The sequence below is a fragment of the Peromyscus leucopus genome, chromosome 19 (assembly GCF_004664715.2).
Source record: "Peromyscus leucopus breed LL Stock chromosome 19, UCI_PerLeu_2.1, whole genome shotgun sequence".
NCBI lineage: Eukaryota > Metazoa > Chordata > Mammalia > Rodentia > Cricetidae > Peromyscus > Peromyscus leucopus.
In genome coordinates, this window is record NC_051079.1 from 54701967 (window position 1) to 54719216 (window position 17250).

General features: G+C 47.0%; 1 protein-coding gene across 1 annotated transcript in view; it reads left to right on the plus strand.

The window, feature by feature from the left end:
- The window catches only part of Gnal (G protein subunit alpha L), a 124860-nt gene extending 109242 nt beyond the window's left edge, over positions 1-15618 (plus strand). Inside the window, 7 exon segments of the mRNA XM_028856207.2 lie at positions 2987-3041; positions 4649-4722; positions 5531-5589; positions 5938-6058; positions 8632-8762; positions 13391-13458; positions 14759-15618. Of these exon segments, the coding sequence (XP_028712040.1) occupies positions 2987-3041; positions 4649-4722; positions 5531-5589; positions 5938-6058; positions 8632-8762; positions 13391-13458; positions 14759-14905 (655 nt within the window). The 3' untranslated portion in view covers positions 14906-15618.
- The last annotated feature ends 1632 nt before the right edge of the window (positions 15619-17250 follow it).

Here is a 17250-nt window from a genome sequence, read left to right on the forward strand (position 1 = left end):
AGTGTATATGGAGCATCCTGGAGACCCTGGGCCAGATCCTCAGCACCACACGGGCTGGGGGACAGGAGAACTCAGAAGTAGATTTGGTTCAGAGAGCATGCTGTTTTTCAAAAGTTGTCCTCAAACCTAAATTTTTATCTTGGTAGCTTGGCAACTTCTTGAATATTCCTGGGAGCCTTGGTATTCTTACTCTGGATCTTTTCTAAGCTGGGTTTTAGAATTAATGGGGTGGGGGGAGTCTGATGTGCAAACTCAACTTTCCTCTATTAGTTCATTTTAGTGCAGGGCCCCAGATGTGTGTAATTGGAGAACATTCTAACCAGAACTGTTCTTTCTACTGCCTTTAATTGGGGCTACGGGGCGGGGGAACACTAGTCTGGTCTGGTGACCTTGTTAACCCAGTCTATATGTAATCACTAGTGAAGGATTTCTCTGCAATACATACAACATCCTCCTGGGGGCGTTTGCTGTCAAAAAATACCTCAAAACTCTCAGCAAAATCTACAAAGCAGGGGACATTAAGCAAACTGGTGATGGGCCTATTCCTTTCTTTTCTTTCCTCCTTCCACTTCCTGGTCTAATAAACTATCTGCCCAGTTTCCCCAAGTTCATTTTCTACAATAACATTCTGAGGCCAGTGGGGAGCAAACCAGACAGAATCTGGTCATACAGTAGGCTCCTGGGAATGTCTCAGATTCATAACATCGCTTGTAGGTGACAGTACTCAGAGTCCCCGGGTGACCACAGGCAGACTGTTTACGTCGGTACAATGAGCACAGGCCTAAGCCCTGGTACTATTTTTACCATGTGGATATTTTTATTCATCAGTACTTTTATCTTGGAGGTAAGTATGATTCAGAGGAGTATTTCTTACGTCCCTCAACAGTTATAGCTTGCTCTTTTTTTTTTCCACAAAAAAATTATTTCAAATGTGGATTGATGACAGGTAGTCGGTGGGTTTTCTCAGATGCAGCAGTATAATTACAAAAGATCCCCAACAACCTCTCCACGACTGTCCTTGTCCTAGCTTGATCCCACTTCTTGACCATCTTCATGGCCACCAACTTTTGAGTTACTGTAGTTAAAAACCCTCCCGCCACCATTCATAACTTAAGCTGTCGCTGGAAAAACTGAAAAATAACAAAGCCAGTTGGTGGGGCGGGGAGGCCTTGTTTGTTTTATGTGCTGGGGTTTAAACCCAGAGCCTCATACACACTACACGAACATTTACCACTGAGCTGTATCCCCAGTCTTTCCTCTCCCCCTTAACCCCCCACTTTTTAATTTGAGACAGAATCTCACTAAGTTTCCAAGCTGGCCTTGAACCCACTTTGTAGCTCAGGCAAGCCTTGATCTTGGAATGCCTCTGGCACAGCCTCCCTAGCAACTGAGATTACAAACAGCACCAGGCTCAGTCCTCCTTAACACAGTGGTTTTTTTTACAGTTGGAGTTTTCTGTGGTTGTACAGCTCTGTGTGGCCTTCTGAACTACAAAGGGACATTTGTAGGGGACATTCTTGGATGGCCCAGTGTTTTCTGCTTCACACGAAACATCCCCCTTAAGGAGGATGTCACAACTCTGGAAAAGCTTCCTAAGACATCTGTCCAGTTAGGTACAAGCCCCAGCTTGAAGAAGTACTTCTGCAGGCTGCTTGGATCGAGGCTAAGGGTCAGAGCTGGACAGGATTTTGGAAAGCACCTTGGAGAGGAGAGTGAGCAGGGGAGGACCGAGGTGGCTTTGCCTCTCTTCGTTGACACCTCAGTCTCACAGCCTGAAGAGGCTTCAGGAAGGTTCCCACCACTTCCCTCCCACCACTTCCTCTGGAAGGCAGTGTTTAATTACATCCCTCAAGAACCTCATATGTACTTTCTGTCAGCCATATTTCACTCTTGCTCCTTGGAATCATTATCATCCAAGTATATTCACCCACCTGCTCCACCCTGTGTGCACCGTTTTTAAATTGGTCGCTTCCTAAGCTAACTGGCTCCAGCCACCAGCCTCATATTTAATTTCTAGCTCCTTCCAGCCCTTCCCGTCAGGGACCTTACTCTCTCAGCTGAGGGAGGAGTTGGGTGTGTGTTCCTTCCATGGATGTTTCCTAAGGACTGGGCACTGCGCTGAGTGTTGGGGACCCCAGAGTCTCCGAGACAAAGACCTGCACTCTGGGTCCTACGCTTCTTGACAGAAAAGAAATAAATAATGTCAATGTGTGACAAGTGCTCCTGGGACCTGAAAAGCCAGGCCTCATGACAATGGGTGCTGTCTGAAACAGGGTCTTACCTCTGAGAGCAGGAGGAGCAGGTGACCTGCTACCTAGGAACAGGAAAGACTTAAAAGAAGGCCCATGTTGACTCACCTGCCACACCCCGCACAGGTCTGGTGGTCCTGTTCTTGAACTGACTTACACTGAGAGCTGCTGCTGGGCCTGTGCCGATGAAATCTGCACCTACTCTGTCTTGCCTGCACACACTCACGACCATCCTTCCACACCCTCACACCATTGTTCACACGGACATCTTCTCATTCACACACTCTTATTCTCACAAACATGCAAACATAAATACAATATATAGTCATACTCACGCACACTCAGACTTTCATGCACCTATTATATTTTTGTTCCTATTTAGGACAGTTGTTGCTTTCTGGTTTATATTAACATTTTGTCTTAACATGTATTACAATTCTTTTTCCTACCAGCTTGGCCATGGGAAGGGGCTTCATTCCCCCTCCCAGTTTCCAAGCAGCCACTTCTTCCAGCCTTCCAGGACTGGAGAAGAGGGAGAGGAGGAAGGAAAACAGAGACAAAAGAACAGAATGTCAAAGTCAAACCAAATGCAGGCCTTGGCCTCCCCTTGAGACAGACACACAGCAGCACCTGGGCCTGTCCTCACTGTCACTTTGCAAATGCCCCATTAACGCAGCCAGGGCCCTGGGATAAAGGACTGGAGAACTAGTCTGACCTTGTCCTGGCTTTCCTTGCAGCTTCCTGGAAAGGATTGACAGCGTCAGTCTGGTTGACTACACACCCACAGACCAGGTATGTGAAAGTAAAGCCATCGGAAGCTTCTGAGATAGTCTGCCAGGAGCGTCCCGTGGTAATTTAGAAGATTCAGGGAAAACCTACTCATAATCACTGTCTCTTGCACCTTGCCATGCTGCCCCTCACACTGGCCCGGCCACCAAGTTCTGAGTCCTCAGTCCCCTGTCTTGTGCTGTGGCGCCTAGTCAAGTCCTTGCCAGTATGGAAGGAAGATCCCATGCAGAGGAGGAGCATGGATTCCCAGGCTTCCTAGGACCATGAGTGAGAAAGCCAGGCTTTCACTTCCCTGTAGTACACTGAGTCCTTTCTGCTTTGGACTCCAGGCTTGAACCCCAGGTAACCATAGCACATCTCCAGGTGTGCCGCAAGTGTGTCCCTTAGATTGAGCCAGACAGAAAGAAGAAATGAATGGAAAGAAAGTAAAAGGAGAAAAAAGAGCCAGTAAACCCCCACCTAAGTTAGTTCATGCAAACTAGTCCTCCTAATGTACCCCGAGCACTTGCAACCCCTGGGGCCTGGGACTTGAACCACATGGAGGCTCCCTTTCCTCTGTGCCCCCTGGAGATGGAAGGTTCTCTTTATGGCTGACTCAGATAGCTTAAAAAAAATCATCCAGCATGAGGCTCAGGAGGTTTCTGGGGCAGTCAATGATTTCTGGGGAAGGTAGAGCCGTTTTTCTCTACTCCTATAAATAACCCTTCACGCATGCTCCTGCAAGCAACCCTGATTTAAAAAAAAAAAAAAAAAAACAGCTGGGCGGTGGTGGCGCACACCTTTAATCCCAGCACCCGGGAGGCAGAGGCAGGCGGATCTCTGTGAGTTCGAGGCCAGCTTGGTCTACAGAGTGAGTTCCAGGAAAGGCTCCAAAGCTACACAGAGAAACCTGTCTCGAAAAACCAAAAAAAAAAAAAAAAAAAAAACTAGAAGGGACCAGTTGGAGAGAGAAAGTGGCATTGGAAGGAGGGAAAGTAATAGGAGAAAAGGGAACAGGCTCAAAATAAATTCTATACATGTACAAACGTGTCATACTCTATAACTAATATATGCTAATAAAAATACTTCCTACGATGTAACCTGGGCCCTCTGACATTAAGAGAACTCCTCAAAGGTGACCTACGCAGGTGTGATGATGTGATTGTAAAACAGCAGAAACATCGATCATCTTCCAGAGTGGCTGATGGGTAAAGAGCATAATGCTCTCTCCACCTGGAGAGAGCAGAACTGTGCAAGGAAGAGACAACAAACCCACTGAAGTGAAGTGGCTTCCAGCCCTGAGATCCCTGACTTATGAAAGAGAGTTAAGCTTCCTACCGACCCTTCCCAGCAGAGACTTCCAGATGTAGCCACAAGGCACAGGCCAGGCTCTGTGCCTGAACACTGTGCAATGAGGTTTGGCTGCCATGTACCAGCAAGACATGGGCATGAATCACTTCCTAAAAGTCTCGAGAGGCATGCAGACACAGTTACTGTGTGAAGGGCCCAACTGATTAACTGGGGGGTTTCTACGTCTGCATTTTAATTGCTCCTCTTTGTTACAATAGACCTTGTCCTTTCTTGGTTACCACGCTTAGGTCAGGGCACACCTCACTTCTTTCTTCTTCCAGGACCTCCTCAGATGCAGAGTGCTGACTTCAGGAATTTTCGAGACACGATTCCAAGTTGACAAAGTGAACTTTCAGTGAGTACACTGCTAAGAGTGTGTCCCGTGACAGGAATAGTGGAGGGACGCCCAGCCTGGTGCCAGCCTCTGGACAGAATGGCAGCCACAAGGCCTTGAGGCTAAAGGGGTTGGAATGAGGATTCAGGACAGGCCGTGTGAGGCTGGACTCTAGCAAGGGCACTGAGAAGCTCACCCACAGGGAGACACAGCTCCAGGAAAGGGGAGCACTGAGCAGGGCAGAGTGAGAAGGGGGGGGGCCAGGGTCCACCCAATGAGCTGCAGAGAAACTCAGACAGAAAACTGTTTGGGTTCTTGAATCAGAAAATTGAAGAGCCTCACGGAGGGCTGTATCATCTGCCTGAATGCAGGTGACAGACCTCCTGCCTGGTACTGGACAGACGTACATGGTGACTAGAGGGCTGTGGATGTAGCTGGATCCGAAGGAAGCCCTCCCACTTCCCCAGGGGAGACAGTCTTCTAGTGCTGAGACAATTTATCAGAAGGACCTGCCCCAGCACAGACTTAGCATGCACTTTGGTACAAGATGTGGTATGAACTAGAAACCACTGCATTTATTAGACACCTACTATATGCCCCTAGACACCATGCCAGCTGTTAACTCCTACAACCACAGTGTAGCATGAAAGAGGAAGAGCTGAAGCTGGGAGAGGCTGCATAACTTGTAGCTCAAGGTCAAGGGCTAAGACACATGAGGTGCATCATGAGCAGCTGACCATTCTGACCGCAGAGGAGAAGGGTAAAAAACAACATGCGCCCTTTACCCCAGTTTCCCCGAATAATCGGCGTCCCTGTTTCTCTTCCACAGCATGTTTGATGTTGGTGGCCAGAGGGATGAGAGAAGAAAATGGATCCAGTGCTTTAATGGTGATTTGCATGCTCCGTAGAGGGCTGGGTGCTGGCTCCCACCACGGTCTAGCTGTGCTTTAGTCAAACTCTAATCGATATGCAAAGGATAACATGGTAAACATAACATGTAAAGTGAATAACCATGTTCCTTCCTTAAATATGAATCTCATAGAGAATTTAAGCATCCCACATTTCCAGGTACCTTTTAGGTAGACCCTTGGTCAAGTTGCAGCAATGCTCAGCTGTGCATATGACCTATATTCAAGTCATTCTAGATACAATCCCTGGGACCTGAGCCGTCATAATCCCAGAAAAACTGCCATTGTCCATCTAAGACGCTTCCCTTTCCCTCTGTGCCCAACCCAGATGTCACTGCCATCATTTATGTGGCAGCCTGCAGTAGCTACAACATGGTGATCCGAGAGGACAACAACACCAACAGACTGAGGGAATCACTGGACCTGTTCGAAAGCATCTGGAATAACAGGTGATAAGTCAATTCAGACTCGCCACTGGATCCCAGACCTTTTATCAAAAATACATTCAGAAGACTACAGATGTTTTGTTTTGTTGTTGTTACTGTTTTTGCTAAAAGTACCCACTTTAGCCAAGTGTGTCAGCACACATCTGTACACCTAACATTAGGAAGGTTAAATCAAGTGGATCGGAGTTCAAGGCCAGCCTGGGCTACATAGCCTGATATAAATAAAAGAGCTGTACGTCACAATGAGCACCTATAACCTAAAAATAGGGAGCTGGAGACATGCAGATCCCTGGGCCTCACTGGCCATCCAGCCTAGCCAAAACGACAAACTCCCGCTCAAAGGAGAGACCCTGTCTCAAATCTAAGCAGAAAATGTTGGTGGTTTTTTTCTTTTGGGGGCCCGCCACACAGCGCCCAAATAAATCACACATGGAGACTTATTCTTACTTATAAATGCCCAGCCTTAGATTGGCTTATTTCTAGCCAGCTTTTCTTAACTTAAATTATCCCAACTGTCTTTTGCATCTGGGCTTTTACCTTTCTCTATTTCTGTATATCTTTCTTTCTTTCTTACTCCATTGCTGAGTGGCTGGCCTCTGATCTCCTCCTCCTTCTCTGGCTACTTCTTTCTTCCTACATTTCTCTGCCTGCCAAGCCCTGCCTGTCTTTTCTCCTGCCTTGCTATTCATTCAGTTCTTTATTAGACCATCAGGTGTTTTAGACAGGCACAGTAACACAGCTTCACAGAGTTAAACAAATGCAACATGAACAAAAGTAACACATCTTAAAATAATATTCTACAACAGAGAATGATTTTGGAAAATATTTAGATATCATCCTCTGGCTTCCACTGGTTCCTGCTCACACATGTGCACAAACACACACACACACACACACACACACACACACACACACACACACACACACACATGTAAATCCTAAATTTTAATAAGCCTTTCATCCCATCTGATAGACATACTTAACATGGAAAATATTCTTTGGAGATCTTATAGGTGCTTGGTAAGGACTATTTAAATCTGTTATAAAAGTCTCAGGTTATATTTTGAATTCAAAATTTGTTTTATTTGCTTATCTTGGCCTGGTGTCTCCCTACATTACCCAGGCTGGCCTCAAACTCTCAATCCTCTATTCTCAGCCTCGTGAGGTACTTGAATTACAAATATATACCACCATGCCTAGTTGGTAAGAACCCAGTTTAGAATGTTCTCTGGTAACTAGATGGTCTCTTCAATCTGTACCACTCAAAGCTGTAGCACAGACACATGATACTCCCACAATCCCAAGGGAGCAGACGTGATTATGTCAGGAAGGAATGTTCAACACACACACTCTCCTGCAGACTCATGCTGTTAAAAAACCAGGTTCTCATTAATTATTAAGGAAAAAACACCACTAAGGAGTATAGAAAATAAAAGTTGACCTTGAAGATTATTTGTATGAGTCTGGAGAGATGGTTATGTGGTTAAAAGTACTAGCTGCTCTTCCAGGGGACCCTGGAAGATCCCAGTACTCTGTGCACAAATCCCTGGATCTAATCCCCAATACTGAAAAAAAAAAAGATTCTAATTTTGTCTTTATTTATAAATATGCATGAGTATAAAAAAATCTAGGCATAAAATTATAAAAACCTAATAGTAATTGTCATTTGATATAATGCATTTGATTATATGTATATTTTCTATAACTTAAGCTTGTTTGTATAGTATCTAGAAAGTCTACATAATTAAAAAAAAAAAAAAAAAGCAGCACCTGAGGGAGAGATGGGTGGCATTTACATTTGTAGTCAGAGTCCTGTGGGCTGATCCCTGGGACCTCCTAGGATTTCAGAGGGCTTTGTTTATTTGGCAGCTAAGTTCCTTTTGGCTAGACTTCAGCTTTTCTTACCTCACCACCCTATTCCTGGGCCTCATTCCTTTAGCTTCTCATATCACATGAGGGGAGTCTACTTCTGCCCTCCCTCCCCATCCTACCTCTTCCCCCCCCCAACCCCCGTGCTAAGAGGAGGTAAGACCAAGGAAGACTGGCTGCTAATTAAGCTCCTCCTGATTGGCTAATGAGTCATTTGGTGCTTGAGTAACATTTTAACTTCTCCCATTGGAGTTTTCTGGCCCATTAGACCCCAAAATTATATCACAAGAGTCCAAGTGTATTCATTACATGCCTAGATCTCTGCTTTATTACCATAAATGTGTACGTCCCCACAGAAGTTCATCAAGGAAAGAGTGAACTGCCGTGTTGGGGGGTGGGGTGGGGCTTTGTCACTGATGGTATAAGAGTGCAAATAATGGTGTATCAAATGATAGTGAGTCCACTTCCGGAAGATGCCGGTCTTGGCCCACTCCCCCCACACAACTTTTTTTTTTTTTTTTTTTTTTTTTTTTTTTTTGCCGGTCTTGCAGAGCTGAGGGTGGGGGTGAAAGCAGGGCCTCAGACTGGGCAAGCACCGGCCACTGAGCTGCATCCTCTGAGTTTCCCTTTCAGTCTGGCAGCGTGGTTGTGACGGTGCTTTCACACGCCGGCATTGTGAAATCAGCGTGGATTTTTGTTCTCTCTAGGTGGTTGCGGACCATTTCTATCATCCTGTTCTTGAACAAGCAAGATATGCTGGCAGAAAAGGTCTTGGCAGGGAAATCAAAAATTGAAGACTATTTCCCAGAGTATGCCAATTACACTGTCCCGGAAGATGGTAAGGTTTCAAAACACAGTCTCGCTTACGATTGAAAGAGTCAACTGTTCTTTTCCCATAGCCCTGTAACTGTAAGTCTAGTGAATCTAAGAAATGGCCTCAGATTAAACCATCCTCTCTGCCCCACCCCACCCCCAAAGTACTGGGGTACAGAGTGAGTAACCCTGTCCAAATTGCACAGGACCAAAAGTGTCAGGGAGCTTAGGGTTTTTTTGAATTTTGGAATGTTTGCTTATCTGGGAGATGTGACCCATATTTCATTCAAAACAAATCATTGAATGTTAGAATATATTTGTGTGCACCTGTCACGGGCCTGTGACATGAAGTCAGCTATAGAAGTTTCTGTCGGGGCTGGAGAGATGACTCAGTGGTTAAGAGCACTGGCTGCTCTTCCAAAGGACCTGGGTTCAACTCCCAGTATCCACATGGCAGCTCACAACTGTCTATAATTCCAGCTCCAGGGGGTCCAACACTGTCACACAGCCATATGCAGGCAAAACACCAATGCATATAAAATTAAAACTTAAAAAATTCAGACCAAGCATTGGTGGTGCACGCCTTTAATCCCAGCACTTGGAAGGCAGAGCCAAGTGGATCTCTGTGAGTTTCGAGGCCAGCCTGGGCTACAGAGTGAGTTGCAGGAAAGGCACAAAGCTACACAGAGAAACCCTGTCTCAAAAAACAAAAAAAAAAAAAAAAAAAAAAAAAGAAGAAGTTTCTGTCTGTGGTATAATGTCAGTATATAAGAGATTAGCAGATGTGGGATATTTGAGATGTTATGTGTTCAGAATAGGGATGCTTGGTCGGTATTCAAATGCCCTCCTTAGGATTCTACTTGTAAATGGTTCAGAGTTTGATTTTCTAGTAAAGACGGGCCACATAAAGAAGGGCTGTTTGAGTAAGTGACTGTGTCATACCAAGTAACTTCTCTCATACCACCAGCTGGGTCTGTTGTGACCAGCACATCATTCAAACCCCATACAGTAACCATAGGTGGTGGCTTCTATAATTTTTTTTATAGAACAGTGATTCTCAACCTGTGGGTCATGACCCCTTCAGGGTGCATATCAGATATTTATATTGAGAGTCATAACAGTAGCAAACTGACAGCTATGAAGTAGCAGTGAAATAATGTTATGGCTGGGGGTCACCACCGCATGAATGGAACTGTTGAGAACATGCTGAGGGTCACAGCGTGAGGAAGGTTGAGAACCACTGCCGTAGGACAAGAGGTGATGCAGCCTGCTCCAGGCCACATAGGTAGAGCTGGGAAGACAAGACAGGCCTCCATCCCCTGGTGTCCAAGCCTTGCTGTCAGCCACTCCTGTGGCTTACATGACCCTTGGTGGCAACACTGGTGGCCCCCACTGGTGGCCAGCTCCACCAGCCTCCTGAGATGGAGGGCCCAGTGCTAAGGTGAGGAAGGGAAACCGGAGCTTGTCATCCATGTCCGATTTGCCCTCAGTTTTCCGTGTGTGTTAAGCCACTGGGCATTTTTAGGAGCCATTTGCTAAAGGGGAAGTAAGATCACTTCTAAAAAATGTGAGGCCAGGAGCTAAACAAAGCCCAAACGAAAGGGATGCTTCTAGAAACTGGAGTCGGAGTTGGGCCCGCAGTTCTTACCGCTATGGAGGACAGAGAAACCTCAGACTTGTGTCCCCTTTTGTCTCCTCTACCTACCATCCCAAAGTCCTGGCTTTTGTGCACTCCTAGGAAAACCCTGAGCATCACGGGACCATTCCCTGTGAGAATCAGCAGGTGCCGGGAAAGGGCCTGGAGGACAGCTCCCCTGTTCTATGGAACAGCCTCTCCTTTGCTGTGAACTCGAGCGGCCTGGCGGCCAGAGCATGTGCTGTTACATTGTAACCAGCCCGGCCTGCCGCCACTTTGTTTCTGTTTTATGTGCCTGATTGGTTAGTTTGGAGGTTGGTTCTTGTTTTGTTTTTTGAAGACAGTGCCCTACCGTGTAACTTTGACTGACCTGAAATTCACTTTGTAGGCCTTGAACTCAAAGACAAACTCACACACACACATACACACACACACACACACACACACACACACGCACGCACGCACGCACGCACGCACGCACGAGCACACACACCTGCCTGCCCCTGTCTCCCCAGTACTGGGATTAAAGAAGTGCACCACCACACTCAGCTACAGGCTCTTTTGTGGTCAGAGCGTACTCAGATCTCACCTCCCGGTCTGCCTAGTTCCATCCCAGGCTGAGCCAGGGCTCTTGGAAAAGCTGAACAGGCCTGGCTGCAGTTGCCGTGGCTGGCTCTTCCATCTTCCCAGGATACTGCGTGTGTCTCACTGGCCCTAGTCCAGGCAACAGCTGAGTTCTGTGGAGCCTTCTCCAAGCATCACCTCTCCAGGTGTGGTCTTGACCTTACCCCCATCCTTTCAGTGACTCAGTTTCTGGCTTCGCCTCCATGGCGGTGTGTGTGTGTGTGTGTGTGTGTGTGTGTGTGTGTGTGTGTGTGTGTTTACTTGCCTTCCCTGAGCACTTCAGTTCTGGCACAGCCATCTTTCAAAGAGCACCAACCCCAATGGCACCTACCTCTGCATGAGGAGATGGAGCTTCCCAGCAAAGGAACACTGAAGTGATTCATCGAGACAGCTGAAGGGACCTTGGTTCTAGCCACAGTGCCAACTCAATGACTGGTACTCACCTGGTACCATGTGTCCAGTCTGTCTGTGACCCCAGGGCACCCATCCCTCCCTGGCATGGGTAATGACTGCTGGTAGCCTAGACTCACCATCCAGCTTGGTGATCCTCAAGTCTGACTTAGACAGCAAGAAAGTGTAGATCCATGCAGCATGGGTGCAATGCTCAGGAATTACACAGAACGAAAGAATCCAAGCCAAGAAGACTTCAGGTTGTGTAAAGTATAAGAAATGCAGAGACTGTAGTGCCAGAATCATACTTGTTCGATTGGGAATGGGAAGAATGGGGTGCAGAGGGAAATAGGGGCACTTCCGATGGTGTTGGATACATGGTTATTTTGATCACTCATTATTTTGTTGACAGTGATAATTTGATAATTATCAATAGCCAATCCATGTCAAAATGTATCAAAGCATACATTTGAAATATATATAGTTTAGTCTATAATTTATCCCTCAAAAAAACTAGTGCCCAGTTCCCAGCAGATGAATGACCAGAGTATGGCTAGAGGTGGAGACATCACCAGACCCTGAGGTTCCAGGGCATACTTGGGTTGATAGCCAAAGGGTCTGTCTGCTGCAGGGGACTTCCCAGAGCCCCCAACCAGAGTCTGCAGTAGCTAGAAGAGAGTCCTCCTACAAGACTGATGTTTAAAAAGCCGAGAGCATCCCAGTCAGCACAGCCTTCCTCTCTACCATAGCTTGGAAGAGGAAGTGGAAGATGGAGGGGGTCTCAGCTTCTCAGGATTCAGTTAGATGCTTTCTTGAGCAGGTATTACTTGCCCTAACCTGTTAGTGTTGGCTGAGTTTTCCTGTCCCACAGCTGCTCTCAAATAAACACACTGAGGCTTATACCAATTATAAATGCTCGGCCAATAGCTCAGGCTTATTCCTAACTAGCTCTTACATTTTAAGTTAACCCATATTCCTTATTTATGCTCTGCCATATGGCGGTACCTTTATTAACATGGCACGTTCATCTCCTGCTCCCTCTACATCTGACTGGGGACTCCTCACTCCGCCCTTCCTCTCCCAGTGTCAGGCTGTCTCTGCCCAGCTATTGGGCAATCAGCTTTTTATTGACGATGACAGCAATACATATTTACTGTGTACAAAGACTGCTCCACAGTATGTCTGTTTGGGTTGCTATAACAAAATTCCTTAGGCAGGGTGATTTATAAACAACGAAAGTGTTCTGGAGGCTGAGAAATCCAGAAGCAGGACACCAGATTTGGAGTCTGGTGGGGCTAACTCTCTCTTCACTGAGTTCTGTGTCCTTAACCGGTGGAAGACATGAACAATCTCTTTCAGGTTTCTTTTATATGAGTGCTGAATCCCACTTCTCATGGCAGAGCCCTGGTAACGGAGTCATATTGGTTTAAATATCAAGGCAACTCCATGTAGTTAAAAGGGAGGTTTATTTTGTGGGGTAACTTACAAGTGAAGGGATAGGTAACAGGGTCTGGGAAAGGTGAAGCGCAGTCGGGCAGTGTTCTCTGGAGGACTCTGTTCAGTCTACTTCCAGCGTCCAGGATCCAGGAACCAAGAGAGCTGGCCCATCTGGATTTTGGGTCTTCAGGGATCCTCTATTGGCTCTGCCTTGTAGGCTGTGACAGTTACCGAAGCCTCAATGGGGGTTGGAACTTCCAGATGAAAGCTGGACTGGCTACCCACTACAGAGTCATCCCACCTGTTGATGCTTCAATGAGGAAGACAATATGAGAATATACACACACTCAAACCAGAAGATTATGTATCTTTTCTCAGAACTCTATGAGAATTAAAATGCTTTGAGAGAAGGAAAGGAACATTACATTTAATTTTTGCCCTGTCATACATGTATGTTAATAGCATGAGCAGACACAGCCCTATGTAGTTGACTCCTTCTGCTCTGCCAGACTTCTGTATCTTTGCTTCCTGCCAGTTAAATGAAATTTCATTTTTAATTTCAACAGCAACACCAGATGCGGGAGAAGATCCCAAAGTCACCAGAGCCAAGTTCTTTATCCGAGATCTGTTTTTGGTAAGCAGTTCTGTTGCCCTTCTGTGTCCTACCACTGTATGGTTACCTTGCTCTCTGCGGTTTGCTAATTATCCCTTCGAGATTCCACTGTTTCCCCAAATCCTGAGCTGGAGCACACTGGCTTGAGAGAGGATAGCTCTCTCACCCAGTTAGTTCCAGAGAGCTTCCAGGACCCCTGGAAGGGAGTAGCCAGGTGACAGGGCTACACAATGTTTTCGTGTCTTCCAAACAGTAGCAAGTCCTCCTGCAGAGTCTAAAGTGCACACAGTCAAGCCTTGGTGTCTGTTTCCTCCATCCTAGAGCACCAGGAGGCTGACAGGAAAATGAACTTGCCCAAATTCTGCCTCTCCCCCTCCCTCAATTTGTCATGTTTGCCATACATTTTTTTTGTTGTTGTTTTTGTTTATTTAGGTTTTTTTCAGGACCTTATATATATTAGCCAAGCATTATACCACTGAGCTCTATCCCAGTCCTTGATTTTTTTTTTTTTTTTTGAGACAAGAGTATGTGTAGCTCAGGCTGGCCTCAAAATCACAGTGCAGCCCAGGCTGGCCACTAACTTACGTTCCTCCCACCTCTACTTCTGGGATCACAGGCCCATGGCATTAATCTTGTGCTTCCCACAGTTAACAGCAAAGAACTTTTCTCCAAGACACACCACACACATACACACACACACACACACACACACACACACACACACACACCAGGCAACATTCTACTGCCAGCCAAGGTCACCTGTGTGGGGAATGCAGAAGTATAACCAAGACACAGCCCCACCACATGTGGAGACTTAAATACATTAGTTGCTTCAAGTGGCCAGGAGTTGCATGGTGAGGCAGGGGGATGGCTATAGCTGTGGAGTTCAAGGTTGGTGTGGGCAATAGAGCAAGACCCTTGCACAAAACAGATATAAATGAATGAAAACTGAGTCAGAGGTCGGCTCCTGCCCCCCTCCCCCAATGGCCTGCACTTGTTGCAGTAGCTACCACACCTACAGGCAGAATGTATTTCCACTAGCAGAGTTCTGTCCACCAGGGCAACAGAGACATGCTGGAAATTTCCATTCTGCAACTCTTAGCCTGCCTTGCTCTCTCCAAAGCCCGTCTCAGCTCCGATTCGGTGCCCCGGAGCTGAGGGAAGTTTAACTCTCTCCAGGGACCTGCTCGGTACCCGAACAGTTTGTGAAAGCCGGTCAGCCCAAGCCCTCCCTGGTCCCTACATAGCGTGTCCCCTAGGCGGTCCTTCCGTTGGACTGCACTGGGCCCCGCCATCCTGAGCGCAGCCTTTCTTCTTACAGAGGATCAGCACTGCCACGGGCGACGGCAAACATTACTGCTACCCCCACTTCACCTGCGCCGTGGACACAGAGAACATCCGCAGAGTGTTCAACGACTGTCGGGACATCATCCAGAGGATGCACCTCAAGCAGTATGAACTCTTGTGAGGGCTGCCCACCCTCCCCGTCACCGCCGACTCTCCTCCCTCTTGGTCACCCCCAGAGGCGGTGTATCTCCCTAGCCTGCCTGTCTGTCCACCCCGAGCCATGGTAGGGCATAGTGTTTAGTGTCACCGGGCTGCCCTCTGTCCTGTCCTAGGTTATGCCTACGTGTGACCAACAAGCCTTTGGCTACCTCTGACCGCCCCCAGGTTTGGTCTCTGTAGCTTCTGTTTTTCACTGGACTAAAAACTGGCCTCCCACCACCAATGTGTATCACTGCAAAGCTACCAGCTCTCACGCAAGAGATAGATACTGCAGTGAAGTGTCTCTGAGTGGGAACCTATTTATTCTTTGGTAGCCGATGGGCCTAAAGGCAGCGTGGTGAATGGGGGAAAGGCATTGTTTTCAAGTTCTCAAGCATGATCGCAAAAACTGTCCATACAGTGCCATGCACTGCGGCTCTTCCTGGTTTTTCCCTTTATGAAAGGTCAAGGCTAGCAGGTAGCTGCCCCTTCTGACCTGCATTAGCCCAAGGCATAGAGTAGACCCACGCCAGCAACAGAGCAAGAGGAACTCTTTTCAGCCACCGCTGCTGTGAGCCTCGGGCATTTGGGGTAGTGTTTCTCGGAGCCTCTCACATTTAGGCAGAAACCCTGCCAATTGTAGTAGTGACTGCAAATCGTATCCTGTCTATAAACAAAGGTATCCTCTACACCTTCCTGATAGCGGGGCAGAGTCTTTCCTATCTTCCTTTTGTCGTTGCTCTCCTAGACTGTACAGACCACAAAATGTAATACTCTTTTGTATGACGACTCACGAAACCTCTGTGTAGAGTTCTGTGCCTTGGTGATGGCCACACCTGGAAGGAACTATGTCCCAGCTGCGCCAAGCAGCTTGCGGGCCACACAGCCTGCTGCGTGCTTTACAGCGGGGGAACGGGTGGAACCTGTTCATCCTAGGCTATTTTTATCAGGTTGGTGTTTATCGTTGACTTCAGAATCATCCACTTTACCAGCAATGCCATCCCAGCACCAGAACTGTCGCAGCTCCTGCTTCTACTGCTCTGAACCTCAGCTGCTGCTAACACTGGGATGACCCGATTCCAAGGCATAAGTTACCATCTGCTCTTTGAGGGTACCAAGGGTTTCTTCCCCCTGCTGCCCGCCCCCACCCTCTCCAAGATGAAATGTTTCTGATGACTCCTTCAGGTTCCCTAGGTAGGATCAGCAGGCCTACCATCCCTTAGTTAAGTTCTACACACAGTCCCATCGTACAAGAAACAGGTGGTCAGAGGGAAGCAAGGAGGTATCAATGTTAGAGCAGTGAGGACAATAAGGACAGCATCTTCTGAAGATGAAACACTACAAAGCTACTTACTTAGTATCTATCTGCATTGCTAGGGATGGGCCCAGCACCTAGTGCATGCTAGGCAAGCACTCTACTGCTAATCCTTATCTGCAGCCATTACTCCAGCCCCACAAAACCCTTTATTTTAAAGACAAAATATATGGCTGTTCCTCCCACATGCAAGATCTGCAGGTGCAGCCTCGAGTTACAGTAGGACACCTAGAAAATAACGGTTGCTGCATCAATGCACTGTTCTACCCACGGCCGAGGCTTTAGGAATAGTCAGTCCTCTTAGGCTTAGAGTTATCTGTAAAGATGTCCAAAGTTGAATTTTCATCAGTCCAAATGCAGAGGAGTGACAGCCTGCATCACGTGTTCATCTCCTCATTGTTTGGAGTTTATTCCTGAAGTCGGCACTGTGTAACGCTTCATAAATTCATCCTGGTTGAGATGCTCTTCCACGGAAGGATGGCAGCCTTAGTCAGTTCAGCACATTTCCCGGCTTATTGTCACTGCTTCCCCATGCCATTCTCCACCATTGCACAAAACTTCTGAGCCCCCACGTGAAATGAAAGTGACTTTCATAGCCGGGCGGTGGTGGCGCACGCCTTTAATCCCAGCACTCGGGAGGCAGAGCCAGGTGGATCTCCGTGAGTCGAGCAGCCTGGCTACAAGTGAGTTCCAGAAAGCGCAAAGCTACACAAGAGAAACCCTGTCTCGAAAAACCAAAAAAAAAAAAAAGAAAGTGACTTTCAGTTCCCCCTGCACTTTCAAAGCAAAGAAGAAAAACTTGCACGCACACACACACACACACAAGTGAAATTTTCCACTACTCCCTGCATTATTACTCAACAGTTCCCTGTTACTAAAGAACTATTTAAAAGTTTTGTAGGGGCTGAATATATAGCTCTGATAGAGTACATGCTTAGCATGCATAAACCCTGACTCAATCAAAATAAAACATATAAATAAATAAAATGGGATCATTGAAAAAGATCGACTCC